This window comes from Phyllostomus discolor, chromosome 9, assembly GCF_004126475.2.
Source record: "Phyllostomus discolor isolate MPI-MPIP mPhyDis1 chromosome 9, mPhyDis1.pri.v3, whole genome shotgun sequence".
Classification (NCBI taxonomy): Eukaryota; Metazoa; Chordata; class Mammalia; order Chiroptera; family Phyllostomidae; genus Phyllostomus; species Phyllostomus discolor.
In genome coordinates this window covers 65,329,573-65,351,530 of record NC_040911.2, presented here as the reverse complement: position 1 = coordinate 65,351,530, position 21,958 = coordinate 65,329,573, and the positions used below count along the sequence as shown (strand labels likewise).

The following is a 21,958-nucleotide window of genomic DNA, read 5'->3' as shown; positions in this document are numbered from 1 at the left end:
CTAAAATAGGCTTATTTCTGTGGCCAGAATAATGACTGCATAGAATTCAATCCAGGGAATTCCTTTTGAGTCTTCACTTTGATAACATGAATGTCGAGGCCTGATTTACCAAAATTTGTTTATTCCTTTTTGTACTCATGTTGAGAAACAAAACTGGGTGTCATATTATTTTTCTTAGGGCAATACCGAAACCTAAGTTCTTCCTCTTTCTAAGAAGAAGCAGCTCCCTCTTTATTTTTTCCCTCTGAGTAGAGGAAATTAACATAGCCAAGATTAAAAAAAAAAGAAAGAAAGAAAAAAAAGGTGGTCATCTCTGTGCTCCTATTGAAGTGTCTGAAGCTCCCCAAGCCCTAGGCACGCCTCTTCCTTATCCTGACGTCACACTATTTTTGTCTTTGAATAGCTTATTGACACAATCGCTTCAGAGATCGGAGAACTGAAACAGGAGATGGTGCAGACAGATGTCAGCCTGGAAAATGGCCTGGAACTCACTGAAGCCCACAGGTGACAAAGGCAATTAGGTACTGGGTGTGAGATGGGAGTTAAGTGAACCCTATTAGCTTTGAGTAGTGCCATTTCCGTGGCTCCTCAACTTTGGGAACTGGGAGTGTGGTGGCCACTTCAGATCCAACTCTGGAGGAGGTGGGAGTGGCCCAGGAACCAGTTGTCTGCTTGGTTATTTTAATCACTTTGAAGGCACTTGAACTTTATACCCTCTCAATTCCTCCTGGCACCAGAACCCGGAAACCTAAAGTTCTATCTGCCATATCCACCTACAAACAGTGATGGAAACAATAACGCAGCTGGATCCTCCGTGTGCAAAGTAGAAAGAACTCAGTGTAGCCCGTGTCAGTCTCCAGAAGGTTTAAAGGGGAACACTAAGAGGATGGACTCATTTTGCATTCTCAGGTCAGAAAACCCCCAGCATTTACCATAGCCATTAGCCTGAAGTGCATCCTAGAGTATTGGAAATTGGATGTGATTGTAAATGATTAAGAAAGGGGAGGCAAATATTGTACTATTGGTCAGGGTGGGGGTGGCAGGTTGGAGGAGCTTGTCAAAACCTCATCCAGCTCTTGGATGGTGTAATTCATTGTTTGCAAAACAACAGAATATACTGACTGCTAAACAACATGGACACTTGGTTCTCAAGAGGCCAAATTTGTTATTAGTGTGCCCCCTTTCCCAGGAAATGGGGTTGAGGCTGTCTGTGCAATGTAAGTGTGAGATTCATGGAGTGGGTTTTGCTTGCTGGTCATGAGGCAGGCAGGAAGAGTCCTGCAAAAGCTGGCAAACCAGCTGGGTCTGTGGTCCAGGCATATTTCAACCTGGCCAGACTTGTTCCCTGCCGTACATAGACTGAGGGAAGAACAAGCAACCCCAAGGAGGCACTTGGCAGCTGTACTGTGGTGCTTTAACTCCTATGTCTCTAGAGGAACTGTATTCTCCCTTAGCTATGGAAATTCTGCCTTACAGTTCCTTCTCTACAAAATGACAAGGGTAGACCTGATGGTCCCCAAGCAACTTGAAGTAGCTCCAGGCATTTTATAATTCCCTTTTACTTCGTGTGAATGACTTGAATTGATTTTCTCCATAATCTAGACAAATGCATGGTGATTTCTGAGTAGAGACTCTCAACCTCACATTCAGAGTAGTCCCAAACTCTGTGGAACTTTAGCCAGGGGATTCTCTACCCTTGGCATTACTAAGCTAAAAATAAATTGGGAGTCCAGGCTGATAACAAAAGAGTAAAGAAGAGAGCTTTAGTAACACTGATTTCCCCCACATCCAGGAAATACAACACTGCAAAGGGGACCCCAGACTCCCCAGAGGTCAGACAGGAGCTTTGGCTGCATGTGGGCCACCAGAAATGTTAGGTTTGCTAACAGGAATGACACCATAATAGGGACCATCAAGATCTCACTCTCTAACTGCAGTGGGTATTGAGATGGGAGAGCTGGGCCGTCATTTAATCTTTAACATCTCTTTTATTCCTTTTCTTTTTAAATTGGATAATGTAACTTTATTTTTTCAGGTTAATATGTCATTCATTCTTGAATGCTATTTGCTTAACACTGAATTTATGGAATTTCAGAGGCATTTTACTTGGTACTTTTTTGTATGGAAAAGACAAAGAAAAGGCAAGATTGCCTTTATTTAACAATGTATATGGTTTTTACCAATGTATATGGGTCTCTGTTCTAAGAGCATTGCTGCTGCCAACTCATTGAATTCCCTAACTACACTATGAGGCAAAGCTCTGGCATGTCCCTCATTCTACTTATGTGGGACCTGTATGATGTGGTAAAAAGTCTAACTAATAAGGCTGTGGCTTCTCTGCTGGGGTCTCTTGCTGATTTTTAGAAGTGTGGAGAGGTGACTTCGTTAATCATTGCTCTATCTTGCCCAATGATGTCATGAGGGCCAGATAACAGAGAAAGAGGGGAAGAAAGACTTAGCATTGTTTTCACAATGAAAGCAGAGCAGGACTATGGGTGGCTACAGGAAAATAGCAAGTCCTACTGGCACAGAGCAGCCCAGAGCCTGAAATAGAGCAGGCAGGAGAGGAGCAGAGCTGCCTCAAGTTGAAAACACCAGAGAGAGAAGAAACAGTCAGCCTCTGAGGACCTCAGCTGGGCACATTTCTGGTGGCTGCACAGATGCCTCGCAGTGCCCTTCTTTTACAGCCCCATCCTCAGTGAGTGTGAGCTGTGATGTGGCCTCACCCACCCCACCCACACTCACCAGGATGTGTCTGTGGCTGCCCAGTTTGTTGAATGCTGGAGTAAGTGTCACAGTGGTATCGTGGGTTAGAAATCATTATTCCCAACCAGCATTAGTTTTTGGTTGCTCTGTCATGGTTGATGTTGAGATGAGCTTGAGGTCTGAAACCTTCTCTTATGTCATGGACCCCTTCTCAGAATACTTTAAATGCATAAAATAAAGTATGTAAGAGGACATGGGGGAAACAATAATAGTGAAATACAATGATTAGAATGTAAAAATATGTGATTTCATAGCACAAGTACTTCTTTATTAACGCATCAAGTAATGAGGTCTTGCAATGGGTCGAGAAACTGATATCCTCTGAAAGCAGAGAAGAAATGAAAAATACTTCAGCACCAATAATGGAAACATCTAGAGTTTTGGTTGGTAACAAGGTTTCAGCTGCTGAAGAAACTACTAAGATTTTTTTTGCCTGCATTTAAAATGGGAGTAAGTGAATTTCAAAACCAGGTTAGTGAAAGTGTAGATGTCACCTTTATCCATCCAATAGTCTGTTCTCACTTTGCATTATCTGACATGGTGGATCCACCTCCTTTCCTGGGACACTCACTTGGCTTGGCTTGGCTTCTGGGATGCCGTGATCCCTGATTTCCTCTTACCTCACCAGCTGCTGCTTCTAGACTCCTGGCTGGCTCCTCCTAGTCTCCCTCACCTCCTACCCCTGGATCACCCAGAGTTCCATCCTTGAGCCTCTTCACAACTCCCTTCTCTCCCCCCACAAACCTTGGACAAGATACTTAAAAAAATCTCAGTGCCTCAGTGTCCACATCAGTAAAATGAGGATGGTGATAGAGTTCTTACGAAGATTGAGTGTATAACTATGAAGGATTTCACAACATGCTGGCACAAGGTAAACACAACACATTGTTTACTAAAAAAAATCTGTAGATAAATTTCCTAGGTAATTCCATCCAGCCTTGTGGTATTAATACCATCTGTGTATTGATAATGCCCAACTTACAGCCCTAGGCTGGTCCTCTCCTTGAATCTCGATGTTGACTTCTAGCTGCCCACTCAACCTGACCTTTAGTGTCTCAAATTTAAAAGAACAAGACTGAACTTTTGGTTTCCCTTCACAAACCTGCCTCTTCCCTGGTCTTCCCTATCCCAGTAACCATTCCTCCGAGTGCTTGGGCCCACAGTCATCCCTGATGCCTCTGCTTCTTTCATAACTGTCCTCCTGTTCATCTCTAAATCCTAGCATCTCTACTTTCACATTAGATCCAGGATTGGACCACTTCTCACCAGCACCACTGTAGTATACCCCTTCCTCATGCCTCTGCTTTCACCTGTTCCACCTTCTCTAAGCAGTATAGAGAATGAATCTGCATTAGGTTAACTTCAATCCAAGTCAAAGCCCATTAGTAGTTTTTAATATAAAACCAAAATCACGCATGGTCTTCAGGACCCTACAGGATGACTCCTCATATCCTTTCACCATCTCTTTTCTTGCAATCTCTACTCCTTCATCACTCTGCTTCACCATCTTCTTGCTGAGCAGGTTGCCACCTCCCAGCCTTTGCACTTGCTTTTTCCTCTGCCTGGAATGTACTTCCTCCAGGAAGCATTCACCCTTGGACCTCCCTTCTTTCTGTCACCTTAGTTGGCTTTCTTTTTCTTTACAGAACTTGTAGAGATCTGACATATATTCACTTGCTTAACTGTGCATTTTCTGCCTTCCAGCACTAGAAGGTAAGTGTTATGACAGCAAGTCTGTGTAGAATAGTGTTTGTCATGTAGCATCCATCCACTCAATAAATATTTGTTGAATGGATAAATAAAAGATGCCAGCCTTTTGGAGATTCTAAAATATTCAAGTATCAGAAGCCTTTTGTAGAAATAAGACATCACCCTCATAAAGCAATTAGGTGACCCCAAACGGTAAATAAAAAATAAAAAGTTGAAAATGTATGGTAGGCCTTAAGCTTCCTCCCTAGAAAAGAAGAGGGACTAGAAACCCTTTTTCCTACACTCAAGCCATGCTTCTTCATCAGTCCAGTTATGACAAAAGAGGAAAATAATTGTTTTGCAGACTAACACTGCATGCAACACAGAAACTGTGTAAGAAGACAAAATGCAAGATGATTTTTTATCAATGACACGAACTTGCTTCCTAATGATCTCATAAATATACTCTCCAAGCTCTTCAGAAAAGTAAAAGTAGGTATAAATCAACAAAGAATAGTCACTTTGTATTTTATGTTTAAAGAAGAAAAGATAGAAAGGAATAATATGAAGTGATATAGAATTCTGTTTTTGAAGTCACTGAAGTAGAGAACATATATTCCTTAAATATGGGAAACTGTATTGGATGCAGGTGTATTCTGAGTTTTAAAAAGTTTAAATTCCAAAAATAACTATCAGATTTACGCACATATATTTCTTAGTTATGATGCAGCTAATGGCCTTGGTCCAATCAATTTATGACATGGTGAATATTTTTGCATATATATAAGTACTGAACAAAGTAAAGCAAAAGAATCTAAAAGATAGGGAGAAATTGATTGGCAGGGATTTTTTCTTTTTTTGCTACAAGTTTATGATCTAAGATTCATAAGCAGATATGTGAATAATAAAAGTACATATGTATTTATACTTTTCTCATAATTTCTAGATTATTTTATCTTTTCATCTCTTCCCCCCAAATAATCTTTTGTATAATTTTATAGTTTCCATTAACGTGAACCAATGAACTAGCTGCCAGCTCAGGATTCCCATGACTTTAGCCTGGAACTTAGACATGTTAAACTTGTAATATGATGCTCTGTTAAAACTGAAGAGACATCACTGCTGAGTCTTGCAGCTCTGAGATAAGTATTTGAGTCACAACATAGAAGTACCTGTTATTCTTTCATGCTTTCAAGGCATTGAAAGGATACACACCAAGGCAAAGAAGTAAGATAGCAAGCAAACAATCAAAAGTAGTTCTATCTGAGGGGGTGGGTTCATAGTAATATTTATTTTTATTTTTTGCATTCCACAATATACATGTTCTACCGTGGCAATCAAAAAAAGAAATATCACATGTTCTTTTTTAATATATTTTATTAATTATGCTATTACAGTTGTCCCATTTTGCCCCCTTCACTCCCCTCCGTCCTGTACACCCCCTCCCACCCACATCCCCCTGCTTTAGTTTATGCCTGTGGGTCATACATATAAGTTCTTTAGCTTCTACATTTCCTATACTATTCTTACCCTCCCCCTGTCTATTTTCTACCTACCATCTATGCTACTTATTCTCTATGCAAGAACGGGCTGGAAAGAAGTATTCCAAGTCATGAAAGGCAAGGACCTACATCCAAGATTACATGTTCTTTTAAAAACCTTCCCTAATGTAACAGGTATCACCAATCAAGACAGACCACACAGCTATTTGGGGCATTTTTGATCTTGAGTCTGACCTCATTCTTCAAGGTTAATGAATCTCATCTTTCCTAAAACCACTTCCTACCTGGAATTATCTGCTTCCTTCCTAATGTCCCCAGGGCACCTAGTATATTCCTCTATTATGTCCTCATTCCATTATATACTTGTTTAAAATTCTTTCTCCCTTAGGTTGTATAAATCTGCAGGCTTCACTATCTAGATATTTTTAGCAAATAGTGCCCACTCAGTAATTATTTTCTTTTTTTAATGTTGGGATATTTTTATAGAAGTTATAATTCCCACTGGCATTCAGCTAAGGTACTGTACCGAATCTCAAGTCTGGCTCATAATTGGAAACATTTACAAATATTTTTAGATGATTTCCTGAATATATTATGATACCTTCTATAATAGTATAACTCCAATTCAAGCAAGACTTTTCTTTTTTCAAGTATATTTTATTATGTAATTATGCTATTACAGTTGTCCCATTTTTTTCTCCCTTTTATTCCCCTTCGCCTGGTATCCCCATTCCCTCCAGCATTCCACTGCCCCCTTAGTTCATGTCCATTGGTTGTACATATAAGTTCTGTGGCTTCTTCATTTGCTATACTATTCTTAAACTCTCCCTATCTATCTTGTACCTACCAATTATGCTTCTTATTCCCTGCTCCTTTCCTCCATTCTTTCCCTTCCCCCTTCCCACTGATACCCCTCCATGTAATCTTCATTTCTGTGATTCTGTCCCTGTTTTAGTTGTTTCTTTGTTTGTTTGTTTGTTTTTGTTCAGTTGTTGATAGTATTGAGTTTGTTGTCATTTTATTGTTCACAGTTTTGGTCTTCTTTTTCTTAAATAAGTCCCTTTAACATTTCATATAATAAAGGCTTGGTGATGGTGAACTCGTTTAACTTGACCTTATTTGGGAAGCTCTTTATCTGCCCTTCCATTCTAAATGATAGCTTTGCTAGATGGAGTAATCTTTGATGGAGGTCCTTGCTTTTCATGACTTGGAATACTTCTTTCTAGCCCCTTCTTGCCTGTTAGTTTTCTTTTGAGAAATCAGCTGATAGTCCTATGGGAACTCCTTTGTAGATAACTCTCTTTTCTTCTCTTGCTGCTTTTAAGATTCTCTTTTTATCTTTAACCTTTAGCACTTTAATTATGGTGTGGCTCTCTTTGGGTCCAACTTGTTTGGAATTCTCTGAACTTCCTGGACTTGTATGTCTATTTCCCTTACCAGATTGGGGACATTTTCTTTCATTATTTTTTTCAAATAAGTTTTCAGTTTCTTGCTCTTCTTCTTCTCCTTCTGGAACCCCTATGATTTGGATGTTGGAATGTTTAAAGCTGTCCTGGAGGTTCCCTAAGCCTCTCCTCATTTTTTGAATTCTTGTTTTTTCATTCTGTTCTGATTGGATGTTTATTTTTTCCTTTTATTCCAAATCATCGATTTGAGTCCTGGTTCAATAAATATTTTCTTTTAGTTGAACTTAATTGTTGCTACATTGTTAACAGTTTGAGCAAAGAGTTAGTCTCATAGAACTCTTTGAAACCATATTCCAAACACTCCTGGTGGCTTGAAATCAGGAAACACCTTAAGGGAAATTGAGCTAGTCATAATAGAACATCTTAACAGGCAAGATAGGAAAAATTATGATTGCAAAGCTATTTTTGCTACATGACCTCCTCTAATTATTACCACCATCCCCCCACATAGTGCCCACCTGACCTGCCTCCACTGAAGGAAAGAGTAGCTGTGTTTATTGTATTTGGGTGTTTTAGATGAATGGATTTTCAGCTGCCTTTCAGAACACAATCTCAACCCAAGTCAAAGAGCTTCTCTATTCTCTTTCCCATAAGATATCCTTTGAGAAAGAATGTGAACAGGCGGGCACTGACAAATATTCAAGAATTATGGAAATTTAAATTTACAATTCATAGAAATAGATCATGTGTAAGAAGAATCCGTAAACTTTGATAACACCAAATCCTTTTTTCAAGGGGTCTAAGATACTGGAAAATATACCTAGTATTTTGTAGCAAATGATTGTGAGCCTCCCGTGTTATGGTGAACCAGACTGTAGCTCACAGGAAAGGAGAAAAACAAACTTTTCTGACAGGTGTAACTGTCCTAAGAGAGTGGCTTGCTCTCAGATGCTGTGGGACCTTTGGATGTGCTCTAAGCCCTGAACCAGTGGCCGTTAGCTTGTTGGCTTATTTCTTTGTCCTCGTATGTATCCTTTCAATGTTTTTCTGTGTATTTAAATGATAGGTCACACATTAATTCATTGACTTAAAAGGTATTTTCGATCATCCTGGAAATGCACAATGTAGCCTAGGCTGGCTCCCCTAGGAACACACAATTTTCACAGTGGCATACTCTTAGATATATTTTATCCTTTATAAGACCTTGCCTTGTGCTGTGGTGGTAGTTGATTAGGCCATGAAACATCTGCTTGGTTAGAATGCAGTACTGATTAAATCCAGCTATGAAATAATACCAATGTAACCTAAAGCACTAAAAGACAAGAACAGCAAATCCACGAAGTGCTTGCTTTTCTGTGAAGTCTGGTGAGTGTCTCTGCTTATGCTCAAAGGTCAACGGACCAATACTTAGAGTTGCCTGGCTCCTTCTGCTCCTGTTTTCAGCTCCAGGGATACCCAGAACAACAGATTCTTTGTTTCATTTCTCAGTTTTACGGGAATAAATGAAGCCCCCTGCCAGCATTGGCTTCATATCTGCCCTTTTCATCTTTAGCTGAAGAGTCCACAAGAGGAAGTTCATATGCAAAAAATGCCACCAAATCTTCCTTCTCTTGCAAAAATGGCAGTGCCTCCTCCCCAGAGGCAGACACTTATTTTTGTTCCCATTCTTTTGTTGTTCTCTCCTCTCAGTAGAGAGAACTTTAAAATCACAAATCCTCCTGTGACATGTTTTTGGAAATCTTTTTGAGGAAGTTGCTGCCTCTTCCCTCAGAAAGCAGCAGCCCTTAGCAACGCAGGAATAAAGTTTGCAACACAAAATATGTTAGTTGTTTTCCTTTGGGAATTTAAGGGTAAAAAAAAAGGCCCTGAGGAATTAAAATATCTATTTGTATGGTGTGGGTAAACTGCACAAGTCAGTGCATTGGTCCCATGCCTAATTCTGTTAATTTCTTACATTTTGACCTCAGATAAGTAGACAAACTGGATGGGCTCCAATATCTCTCACAAATTAGGTAAGTAGGCCATGATCCTTACAAGAATATTCCCTCCCCAAGGCCTTTGCCCATTACTTTCCCATCGTGGGTGGTGGGTAAGTTTCCTCAACTATAAACCGAGAAACTAGCTAGTGCCCTCTGTATAGCCAGAATAATTTGGCCTTCCCTTCTTCTCCTGACTTAAATATTACAGAGTAGGCATTTAATACAGCCTCACAAATTCTAAAGAAGTTTTTCATGATTGAGCATGTTAAGAAATCACTGGACATCAACTACTAGGTATTTTTTAAATTGAAGGCGTTCTGCAAAACCTTTTTTGTTATGTGTGTATATGTTTAACAAAAATTGGAATCGGTCCTCGTGCCAGAAGTTTTTATCAGATGGATCTCTCTCAGTATGAGCTGTTGTTTTCTCTGTTTCTCTACATAAAGAGTCCTCTTCTACTAATACATTTTCAGAAACCATTGATCACAGACCCATCCTCTTTTCCCCCAGTTCTGGGAAGCCCCCAATTCATCTTCTACCAAGCCTGGCATTTTTGCCACTGCTGGGTGTTTGGGGTGTGTTTACTTTCCTCTTATACTGACAAGGACTAACTGGTCCAAGACTCCAATTTCTGTCTGGTCCTTAATTCTTAAGACTATCCCCACAATGGTCAATTGTAGCTAGAATCCTGGACCCTCCGCAGTGCCATGTCCAGGGCTCCACCTTCTTGCCATGGCAGCAGGTAGAGGCAAGGTCATATGAAAAGGCTTTGTTAGACTAGTTTTTGTGTCCTAGAACTGGAACATATTAGCTTGCTTTTTTTTTTTTTAATTTCTAAAAATTAGGAGACAATTAAAGAGATTCTGGGAACTACTAAACAGAATTTTTATTTACAGTTCCCAAGACAGTCCAGGTTCTTATAATCAGTTCTTTTCAGATTTTGTTTGTGTTAGTATAGATTCCCTTTTTTCCTTTTTTTTTTTTTTTCAATAAGAATCCATCTTCCAACACAGGAAACTGAGGCTAAATAGCATGTAGTAGCAGATCAAGGCCTCATAATTATGAAGAATCAACTGAGGCCTCCAAATACTCTTTCCACTAATACTGGGGTTGACTGGATGGAAACTATGACATGCCTTACAAAAGTTAGCATTTTGGTATAAATGCATTTACATGCCCAAGAAATGGGTGGTTTTTACTCCAGTTAAATGATGTCTGGTTGATAACTGAATGCTATAGCCACCCTTGGTGTGGGTTTGAGTTCCCATTTTGGAATTTTCCATACCTCACTTCCATACTTGCCTTAACCAAAGGCAGCTTTCCTACCAATACTGTTTACCCCTGCCTTTTTCTGTGTCCAGCCAACTGGTGGAATGAGTTCTTTTGTTAGAACCTAAATCTCATTGCCAGTGTTGGAATAAGGCATTCTGTAGCTGGGGACCTTGAATGGAGCACTTATCACCAATGTCCTGTGTCGCTGAGCATAGGGTTACAGTTCTAGGCTAAGACTCAGCATTGACTTTTGTACCCAGAGCCACACCTTGCTAGTCAGTGAGAAGTTGGAGGGTTTGTGCATAAAGGAAATTCATGAGTAATAAGGAAGGAGCTGCTAAAAGTTAGGATTTGCTGTTCTGGAAGGATTTGGGTTGCTTTCTTTTCTCACCCCAGGCCTTAAGATGGCTGAAGGCCAGGGGGCTGTTGGTAGCTGGGGTGATTTTTGCCACCCATTTCCTGATAAACACAGACACAAGAATACTTTGTCTCCTGAGACTGAAACTGAGCAGCTAGATTCTATTGCTGGGGCCTGGCTGAGGAAAGGACTAAATCAGAGGTTATGTGTGGGGGTAAGAGGGGCAGAAAGAAGCTAAGGGAGAGATCCAGTGCCCACCACATTTCTCATTGTCCACTGAGCTTCTTTCTTCCCTTCCTCACTCTCAGGGAATAAACCTGTTGTTTTCATATCACCTCCCAGCCAGTCCCTGCTCATCCCTAAAGCAGTCATTTTATCAATGCCTGCCCTGGGCTAGGCCCGTGTATGGCCTGGGGGTGAAATCAGGCTAGTAAAAGAGAGAAAATATATAATGCCTCATAAAATGGGGTAAGTGCCGAGGAGCCAGTTATTGCAGTGGACACGTAAGAATAACTTGAGCATAGTAACAGGCAAGAGGGCTAAGCAATGGCAAATAGATACATTTTTCAAAGTCAATCTTCCCCTTTGAGTTTAGGAAAGAAGATTGTAAATAATACAGGAGAGGTTTGTAATCAGAAAGGTTTGTAAATTAATAGAGAAAAAATATTATGTTCTAATCCAAATTGTCTCGCACAAAATTTCTTCTGTTGTGTTACAATTTTTCTTCTATTCATGAACCATCTTTACTATTAATTTGCTTGTTTTCTTTAAATTGGCTTACCTTTTACATTTATTTTAAAAAGTAAGTTTAGTAAGCCACTCATGACAAGACAAACACTGTGTGATTCCCCTTATAAGAGGTACTTAGAGTAGTCAGAATCATAGAGACAGAAACTAAAACAGTGGTTGCCTGGAATGGGGGTGGAGGGAGTGGGAAGTTATTGTTTAATAATTATAGAGTTTCAGTTTTACAAGAGGAAACAATTCTGGGGATGAATGGTGGTGATGGTTGTACAATAATATGATTATATGTGGTACCTCAAAACTGTATACTTAACAATGATTAAGATGGAAAATTTTATGTTGTCTAATATTTTACCACAATAAAAAAAACAAATGGGGAAGAAAGTAAATTTAATATCTCCACCATGCACTGAATATATGTAACTATTAAAATAAGTACTGGACATTAAAATTAAAAACCATGCCTTCATGTACTGCCTTGGTGTATGCAGCATTCTTTGAGAAATGTCGATTTTTAATACCATCGAGAAGTTATAAAATGCTAGAATTAATCTACACTACCTCACCAAATAGAGCTTTGTTTTGTTTTTGAGTTCTTCACTTTGTAGCAGGCCTGTAGCTCTTTATGTTAGGGAGACAGGCAGTGTGATTGGTACTAAGCTATAATTAGGTCCTAGGCAAAAGCAACTTGGAAACTTCAGCTCTGCTTTTGTTGTTTTTGTTTTGTTTTATTGATGCAGTTAGCATCCTATTGATAATAAGTAAATCAGTGTGTCTTGAGTCACTCTAGGACTGTTTATATATTAGGTACTTACTGTGTAAAAAACAAACTAACTATTAGTGTTCTTAAAAGTCTGGGACGGTCCATGAGGGACATTCAGGAAAATAGCGCCTGGGCTGAAGAACACTGAATCTTTCCTAAGGGTTATCAGAGAGCACTTTGCTGGAAATCCAGGTCAAGCCTAGGAAGGTAAAAGTTGGGTGGACCCTGCCACTCACTCCTTCAAATTTCATATCTACGGCAGCCCTTGTGGGTTACTCAGTTCCACATCCAACACAGGGATTGGCCTGAAAGGAGCAGGCAGCATGAGCAGAGATCCCTTCGCAAGAGGAAAATTCCCTTTCACACTTTTGTAAAGCCTGATATCGGAGACCAGGGGTAGTGCCTGGTGTCAGCATGTGGGAAGCAGGGATGGAGACAAAGGCCAAAAGCCAAGTGTATTGTAGAAGGTTATGATATTCTGTCCTCCAACCAGTTCTGATGTCTCAGTCAGCCAACCACCTCCAGGTGAGTCAATTTACAGAGCCCATTAATTCTGCAAGTAGAAACAAAACAGAATACTTAGAGAAAATATAAGAATGGCTTTTCCATGAAGGTAAATCACAAATGTACCAAGTTCCAAGGCAGAAGGGATCATGTTTGTGCTAAGGCACATGCACTCACACGTGCACACACGGAGGGAGCCCAAGAACGTGGGGCAAGTTTCAGGGCAACATTACTTGATCGAAATCACCTTCCACCTGATTTAATTCACAGAGGACTTGCCATTCATTATATAAGAGGTTTTCAGAAGTTGTTAATTAACTACACAAATCTATTTTTTTAGTTGAACTATGGACTGACAGTCTACTGTGGAAAGGAAAGTTCTTGGTACACTTTAAGTATCTAATTGAAACAGATTTTGTCCTTCAAAAATAATCAAAACATATCTTATGGATGTGGATGCAAATTGCCTATTTAAAATATATCATTGTTCAGCTTAATGAAGTTTTTAACTCACATAGAGAAGGTTTGGGAGGCTTTTTGTTTTTTGTGTGTGTGCTTATGTCCCCACATCCTACCTTGGAGCACAGCGCCATCCAGAGTGCTGCATCAGTGCTCAGGCCTGTCAGCCAGAGGAAAGTGCACCACCCTTGTTGACAGCAATAGCTTGTCATTTTCCCTTATGTCTTAGCCCTCTTAAACTTTATTTTTGCCATTCTACAAAATAGGATTCTTATATTCTTACACATATTATCCATATACTATATTCTTAGAGAGGAGGTTGTTGACTGTATTTACTGCATCAGTATTTTTTTCTGCAGAAACAATCTCACATCAAACTTTTATGTATTTTATGTATTACTTTGTTAATTGTCATTAATTTGAAAAAAAAGACTAGACTGTATAGTCAAAGTATACACCTCTACTGTGCTGCTTGGGAAGAGTGGGTGATGTACTGGGAAGTACAAGGCAGCTTTTCTGAGTGTCCTGGTCACCAGAAGCTGCATTATTAGATAGTGCCATGCTCTGAAATTCTGGATTAGGATAAGAGAGAGCATCATTTGGAAATGGCTGCAAGTTACTGGTTTCTCTGAGATGAATCTAATTCTGTGAAATTTAATGAAACCAGACCTAGTGTCTTTCTGCCTGCCTTACATTAGAAGACACTTTCTGCAATCACTTATTCTTACACCTGCCTAGGCTACTAACACCAGCCCTGGGAATGAAGGGAATGCAGCCAAGTGGAAGGGCCACTCTCATCCCACACTCTGAAGAGACTAATATTGGGTGAGGCCAGAATGCAGCTGGTGCTGACAAACCCTGTCCCTCTGAGTGGGTATAATATGCTTCAGAGTCATGAGGCCTGGGGTGGTTGGAATGGGGGCAGAGAAAGTGTAGAGTTTTTCAGTGTTTGCTCTCTGCCCACAGAGGAAAAGTTTGATCTCACATCAAACTTTTATGTATTTTATGTATTACTTTGTTAATTAGAGGCACCTTTCATTTGTGGGGCAGATTTCAAACAATACAAACATCACAGAAAAGTTGCAAGAAAAGTACTGTTCACTTAAATTCACCAGTTGTTAAAATTTTGCCACATATTTTTTACCTCTATACTTTTACCTCTTTTTCAGGGGGGTGGAGGACTGAGCATATTTGACACTTACTTAACATTTTCATACTTTGCCCCTAAATTCTTCAGTATGCATTTCTTAAGAACAGGAATATTTTCCTGTATAACCATATTAGAATTATCATATGCAGGAAAATAAACATCAACGTAATATTATCTAATATATATCCTTATTTTTATATCCCTAATTGTCCTTTATAACTGTTATTCTGATCCCATATGTGCATACAATATAGTAATATTGTCTTTATTATTCCTTTATTCTTGTCTTTATTTTCCTTTTATTTATAATCCCACAGCCTTTTTTAAAAAAAATGATTTTGACATTTTGAAGCATTCAGGCGTTTTGCAGAAAGTTCCTGAAACTGGGTTTGTTTGATTGTTTCCTCTTGTGTCGATTTAGGTTGAACACCTTTTGGGACAGGAAAACTACCCAGGTGGTATTATAACCTTTGTTTCCAGACCAAACCAGGTTTGAATGCTCAGCTGTTGCCCGCCCAAACACAACTTTGAGATGACTTCACGAGAAGGAGTTTTATAATGCAAGCTGGCAAGCAGGGATGCACTAGGGATTGTTCCCAGAGCAGTGTGTCCCTGAACAAAGCATCTAATCCATATTTTTTTAAAGACTTTATTTATTTTTAGAAAGAGGGGAAAGGAGGGGGAAGGGATGGAGAAAGAGAGGGAGAGAAACATCAATGTGCAGTTGTCTTTTGTGCAGCCCTACTTGGGAGCTGGCTCTCAACCTAGGCATGTGCCCTGACAGGGAATCGAACCCACGACCCTTTGGTGTGCAGGCCAGCACTCAGGCCACTGAGCCACACCAGCCAGGGCCATCTAATCCATCTTTATTAGGAGAAATCATGTGTAAACATCAAGATAGACTTCATCATTGCATGTATAGGTGGGGATACTCCCACGTACTTACAGTCAGGGAACATGGTTATACATACATTACATGTTCAAAAATGGCAGAAAATCTCTGCCCCTGTGTGGAGAGTATTATAATGAGGGTAAAATGAGGAAAGTTCATGAGGAAGTCACTAGAGTCCTTCAGGCTGCTCCAGCTGGTCTCAGGTAGTTTCAGCTGTTTACCCCCTGGTGCTGCAAAACATCCTGAGCTTGTTCCTGAAAAACAGTTCTGGCAATCTACGGGGTTGTATAGATATGGATAAACATCTGACTAAGTCTTAGTCTTTCTGTAAGACTTTCAGCAAATTACAAGATAGCATTATACAAAACTTACCAATTTTAGAGTGATCTAAGTGGGGTTGCAGGTTGATTGAAGCAAAGTTATAAGCTCTAAATAAAGGTTAATCTATGCTAGACTACCTGTCTAGGTTGGGTTACACTTCTCAGAGCATTGAAGTGGAGGCACTTGATATCAGGTGTCTTATTTTGGGAGGTGTTAAAGCTGATCACTTGGTTAAGATGGTCTCTGCCTGGTTTCTCCATTGTCGTGGTCCTTTTTCCTTTTTATGATAAGTATTCCATGGGGTCTTTTAAGATGGTGAATATTCTGTTCCCTAATGTCTTTTACCTACTCACATTAGCATCCACTCGTGATTCCTGCTTGCATCAATTCTACATGGTGGTGCAGGTATCACTTTCAGATTAGAAAAAATGAAGCTCAAAAATAGAGGTGAGTCTCTAATGCAGCTGTCCCACTGTGACCATATTATCATATGATCTCTTGGGTTATATCACAGTGGTTTATCTTTTATAAGTCACTCTTTCTTTGCCCTCCCTTATATTTGCAAGCAGACATCTGCTTTAGGAACCAATAATTTCTGTTTATCTCATCAGCTTCTATTTTAGGTGCAATTCCCTAAAAGCAGAGCCTGAGACAGGGACTCTTGTACTGTGATGTACTGAGAGTCTCTCAGGAGCAGAGTTAGAATGAGTGAGGGATACGGGATGGGAGGGGAGGAAACCAGGCAAAGATATGGGGCCAGCTGAAGTTTAGCCTCAGCCTGATCTCCCAGGAAGCTCTGAATCATGAATAACACCACAGAGTTGTCCCACCTTTAGGCAAGAAGACCACTCCTCACCCTGTATTATTAGCAGGGGAGGGTATAACTTCCCAGGTATGTTCAGGAAAAGGGGACAGCAGGAGGATGGGTGCCCGATCTGATAAAGGGGAACTGGGCAGGGCACCAACAGCATTCACTGCAGGTTTGGCATTTCCTTCATTAGCTCTTTCTGGAAGGTTGTCCTTCTGGTTGGCTGATAAAAGCCAATTTGTTCTGTAATGATAGGCTATAAACCTCACATGGTTAGCTGAATAAGGCATTGGCTTAGTCATTTGCAAAGACAAGGTCTAATTTATGGTTGCTCCTTTATGAGACTTCATGAGTCTTATTTACTAACCCCCTGTTGAGGCCCTGGCTTTTTAAAAAAGCTGAGGCAGTTGTCAGAACAAAGTTTCTTTAGCTTCTTGAAACAACTGAGGTGTCACAGGATGTACCCTCCTAAAGAAGGAAGATTGTCAGCACACATGACTATCAGGATTGCTGTTTTAGAGATTGCAGAACTTGGTCTTGGTAAAATATCACCAACCTGAGATGGCAGGAATGAAATGTTATTTTATTTGGGTTCTGAGTTCTCTCAATGGCATGCTACTGCCCTTCCTATGCACTGCCCCCCCCCCCCCAACAAAACCCCACCTAATTGGATCTGAGTTCGAGTGCACGTTTTACTCTTAGGTCTCAAGCAAGAGCTCCTTGGACTAGCAATATCAGCCAGAACTTTCTAGAAATGTAGTTCAGGCCCACCCCAGACCTTCAGGATCAGAATATCTGGGGCTAAAATCAGTATTTTGGCTTAACAGACCCCAGGTGATTCTTATGTAGGTTCAAGGGCTGATCCAAAGCAGTGGTTGTAAACTTGGTTACATGTTGGGATTGCCTGGAGAACTTTAAAAAATTCTGATGCATGAGTCCCACCCTGTATGTCTGATTTATTTGATATAGGTGCAGTCTGGCCATGAAAACATTTTTAAGCTCTCCAGGTTATTTTAATGGGCAGCCAGGGTTGGGAATCACTGGCCTAAAGTCTTTTTATGTGAAAGGCATTTTAACACCAGCTTCATTTTGAAGAGTTTGTTCTTACTGGCTGCGAAGATTCACTTCAAAATACCTGGAGGCCCTGAAATGTCATTTGCATAATGAGAAACTGCCCCTTTATGGCAGATTCTCCCATCTGGAAACATGTAGCAGAAGTAAAGGAAACCATTCACATATTTGAGAGAAAACTAAATGTAACTCTGAAATGAAAGTATGAGTCTTTAAAAATGTAGAAGTCAAGAAGGTGTAGGAGAGAAGTTAGGGCGTCTCTGGCTAGCCCATGGGCTATCTGTTGTGGGTGTTGTTGTTAAGTCTGAATACCTAAAACTGATCACCTTAGATGGGTGTCTTCCTTATTTAATCCAACTTCCTTGGGGTGGAGTGATCTGAATAGAAATAGCACACCTTCTTCCCCCACTCTCACCTTACATTCAGAACCATCACCTATCTTTCTCAATGTTAAAGACTTCATCCAGGCCACACTTTTGGAATTTGGAAGACTGTGTGTACCCCAACCTGAACTTGACCCTGTAGACATGAATGATCGAGCCTGATGTTCCTGCTGGCTGCTCCAGGACTGGTGTTGATGACCAGCTCTTCAGAGACCCCAGAGCTGAAGCAGCCTTGGATTTGGATTTCCACCCTCTCTCTCTTAACAGACTCATGCCCTTGAAGAAGTTATTCAATCAGTCTGAAGCTCCGGGTCCTCCTTTTTAAACTGGAATCCTAGTACTTTCCTTTCAGAGCTATTGAGGGGAGTAAATGAGAAAATGTTTGCAAAGGGAGTGACTGAGGGTAGACACCACAGAGATACAAGCTATCCTGTGTTCATGATCTTAATTGTTACCTGCACAGTTGGGTGAACACTAGACCATTTGAATTTCTAGTTCTGCCATCTCATGGCTATTTATATCTCTGGACAGCTTGATAACTCCTTGGGCCTCAGCTTCCTCATTTGTAAAATGAGGACTAAATACTCAATAACAGGATTAATGTTTTGGCCAAAGGCAACGATGGAGCTCAATGTGATTTTTTTATTGTGATTTTACTCATATAACATATAATTAAAAATTTAATGTGTACAATTCAATGGTTTTCAGTATATTCACAAAGTTTATACAGCCATCACTACATCTCATTCCAGAACATTTTTATTATATCAAAAAGAAACTCCATATTCATTTGCAATCACCCATCCTGCATCCCTTTACAGTCCCAGGCAACCACTAATCTTTCTGTCTGTACATATGTCTGTCTAGATATTTCATATACACAGACTCATAGAATATTTGTCCTTTAGTGCCTGGGGTTTAAGATAATGTTTTCAGGATTTGTCCACATTGTAGCATGAATTAGTACTTCTTTCATTAAAAGGATGAATGAATATTATGGCTAAATAAAAGTATGAAAATGCCACATTTTATCTACCCATTAGTTGATAGAAATTTGGACTATTTTCACTTTATGGTGGTTGTGAATAATTTTAGTATGATTTTATGAATAGCATCACAACATATTACTACAAGGTTTCATTTTAAATAATATTAATAATAAAAACGCATACATTTGTGAAAATACATGAAACAAACCCAAATCATTTGGGCATAAAAATGAGTATGGGTAAATGTGATTGTGAATGTTTTATTTTGCTTTTAGAGCATGCCGTACTTATTCTTTTTTTAAATTTTATTTATTGATTTTTGTGTGTGTGTGTGAGAGAGAAACATTGATTTGTCGTTCCACTTATTGATCCATTCATTGGTTGATTCTTGCATGTGCCGTGACCAGGGATCAAACCCACAACCATTGCATATTGGGATGATGCTCTAACTAACTGACCTAACTGGCCAGGGCTGCCATGGTCATTCTTACAATATAGTCTATTGAGCTTTAGGACCTCATGGTTCCCACATGGAATTTAGCACTTAGGGTTCTGTGCTCAAAGGAAAAAATGTTTTATGCTAGAAGATAGACTAAATAGTAGTTAGATGTTTAGAACCTTTACCAAACTGGGTTAGAAACAGAAGGTTGGGTCTGTTGAGTGTTGTTGAGTATTTTGTTTCATATTACAGCTATGGAGTGAAATATAACATGGTATCTGCCCTCAAGGCTTCCAGTCTGGTGGGGAAGACAAATGAGGAGGTGATAGCAAGACGAGTGCTACGACAGGCCTAGCCAATGAGATTGTAGGATATTCTTCGTGTTTGGGAAATTGTGCCACAGCCTTCTTACCCCTGTCAATTCTCTTTTTCTTAGCATGGTAAGACATAAGGATGATGGCTATTCCAACGAAAAGGATGTGAAGACCTGTCCCCGAGACTCTGGCTATGACAGCCTCTCCAACAGACTCAGCATTTTGGACCGGCTTCTTCACACTCACCCAATATGGCTGCAGCTGAGTCTGAGTGAAGAGGAGGTGGCAGAAGTCCTCCAGTCCCAGCCTCCAGGGGTAAGACTCAAAACCACAGGGAAACATATTGAAGCAGACAGTGCTGCTGTGTCCTTAAAGAGAAAGACTTGGAGTTCTAGGAAGTCTTTGCAGCCTGTTAGGAACATGGTGGTTCCCAGTGTGTACCTGGGTTGCAATGCAGGGAAATTCTGCAGTCAGCTCCCAGGAACAGAGCTCTTCACAATTTGTCTTTCTGTCTCCATCTGCTCAGTTTCTGTGGAAAGTGTAAGACTCAGAAGGATAATGGCACCTCAGTAATGAGGAAGGGCTGCTGGTCAGAGGCTCTGGGACTGACTTCTTGAGACCCAACATTGAGAAAGAGCTGGTTGTAGGGTTTTGGTCGTCCCTACTATTTTACTTTCTTCTAAGCTTGGGATCCTGCCGGGTCCTAGCCATCCAACTTGGGACCCAACCTTCAAAAGTTCTGCATCTACAGACTGCTGTAGCTGACGATGATGATTTTTCTTGGGTTCCCATATGGATCAAAGTTCAGTTCAGTTTCTTCAGCTACTGCCTACTCAAGTCCAACTTCATTTTAATTAATTAAGACCAGGCCACAGCTCTATAGAAATTCCTTCAAAAAAAAAGTTGTTCAGTGATTGGTTTATTCTTTGCTGTCCATTATAGTAGCCACTTGCCCTATATGGCCATTTAAATTTACATTTATTAAATAAAATAAAATTAAAAATTCAGTTCCAGTAGCCACATTTTAAGTGCTCACTAGACATAGACAGCTGCAGGCTACCATAAAGGATGGTGCAGAATATAGAACATTTCACAGAAAGTTCTATTGAACACTGCTTGTACATAAGGTCTACTTCCAAAAAAAAAGGGATAACTACACTAAATCCTAGATAAAATAACCTTTGAAACAACACATAGCAAGAGATAGAAATCAAGAAGTGGGTAGAAAGTCAAGGAGAAAATTCCATCAATAGCTGGCTGAGAATGTTGTTAACAATTGGGCACGAAAGTAAGGTTTTGAGTTTACTTTCAGCCACAGCCTGTCTGTTACCACTTTTTGATTTATAAGTGAGTCTTTGTTTCTCATCTGACAGAAATAAACAGGACTAAGAACTCTGTTGGAACATGCTCAGGGTGACAGGCGCAGTATTTGATCATTTTTGCAGAAAATTCCTTGGCCAACACACTGGGTTGTTGCCTCTTGTTTTGGTCTGTATGATCAAGACCCCTTCTGTGAAGCCCCCACTTTTCAGAGGTTAAGTTGTCTGCTTCTGCATTTCTGCCAAAAATTCTAAAGAGGGAGGTGACTCTGTTGCTAGGCAGGAGTTCATCTTCTGATGGCAGGCGTGCCCATTCCTACTGAGACTTTGTGGGGAACAAGTAGGTGGGATATTTCCTCTAGCCACCTAGTGATCCCTACCAGGACCCACCCAATGAAATGGGGCAGGCTGAGGACAGCGTGAGGAAAGGAGCAACATGGATCAGTAGAGGTCAAATGCACTAGGAGAAGTGAGAATGCTAAAGAACAGGAAAAGCAGGGTGAGAGGGGCATTGAAAGACTAGTCATAATGGCATGGGTCCTTGGAGTGCTCACCATCCTTAATTAATGTACAACCTGAGACAGGGGTTGGCAGACTGTTTCTGTAAAGGACCAGAGTGCCAATATTTTTTACTTTGTGGTCCATATAGTCTCTGTCACAATTACTCAACTCCGCCTTGTAATGCAGATGCAGCCATAGGCAATAGGTAAACAAATGAGCATGTCTGTGTTTCAGTAAAACTTAATTTACAAGAGCAGGTGGCAGGATGGATTTGTTCTACAGGCCATACTTCACTGATCCCTGATCCAAGGCTGCTGAGATTCAGGATA

The 21,958-nt window shown here is 40.2% G+C and overlaps 1 protein-coding gene across 8 annotated transcripts in view; it reads left to right on the top strand.

The window, feature by feature from the left end:
* RIN2 (Ras and Rab interactor 2) overlaps window positions 1–21,958 on the top strand; it is a 247,649-nt gene that overhangs the window by 187,880 nt on the left and 37,811 nt on the right. For 4 of the 8 annotated variants that reach the window (XM_036009482.1, XM_036009481.1, XM_028523701.2 and 1 more), the window contains 2 exons: window positions 404–504; window positions 19,932–20,124. In XM_036009482.1, the coding sequence (XP_035865375.1) occupies window positions 404–504; window positions 19,932–20,124 (294 nt within the window). Of the gene's footprint in view, window positions 1–402; window positions 522–737; window positions 910–19,931; window positions 20,125–21,958 lie in introns of those variants that run through there. The other 4 variants (XM_036009483.1, XM_036009478.1, XM_036009480.1 and 1 more) reach the window with 3 other exon arrangements.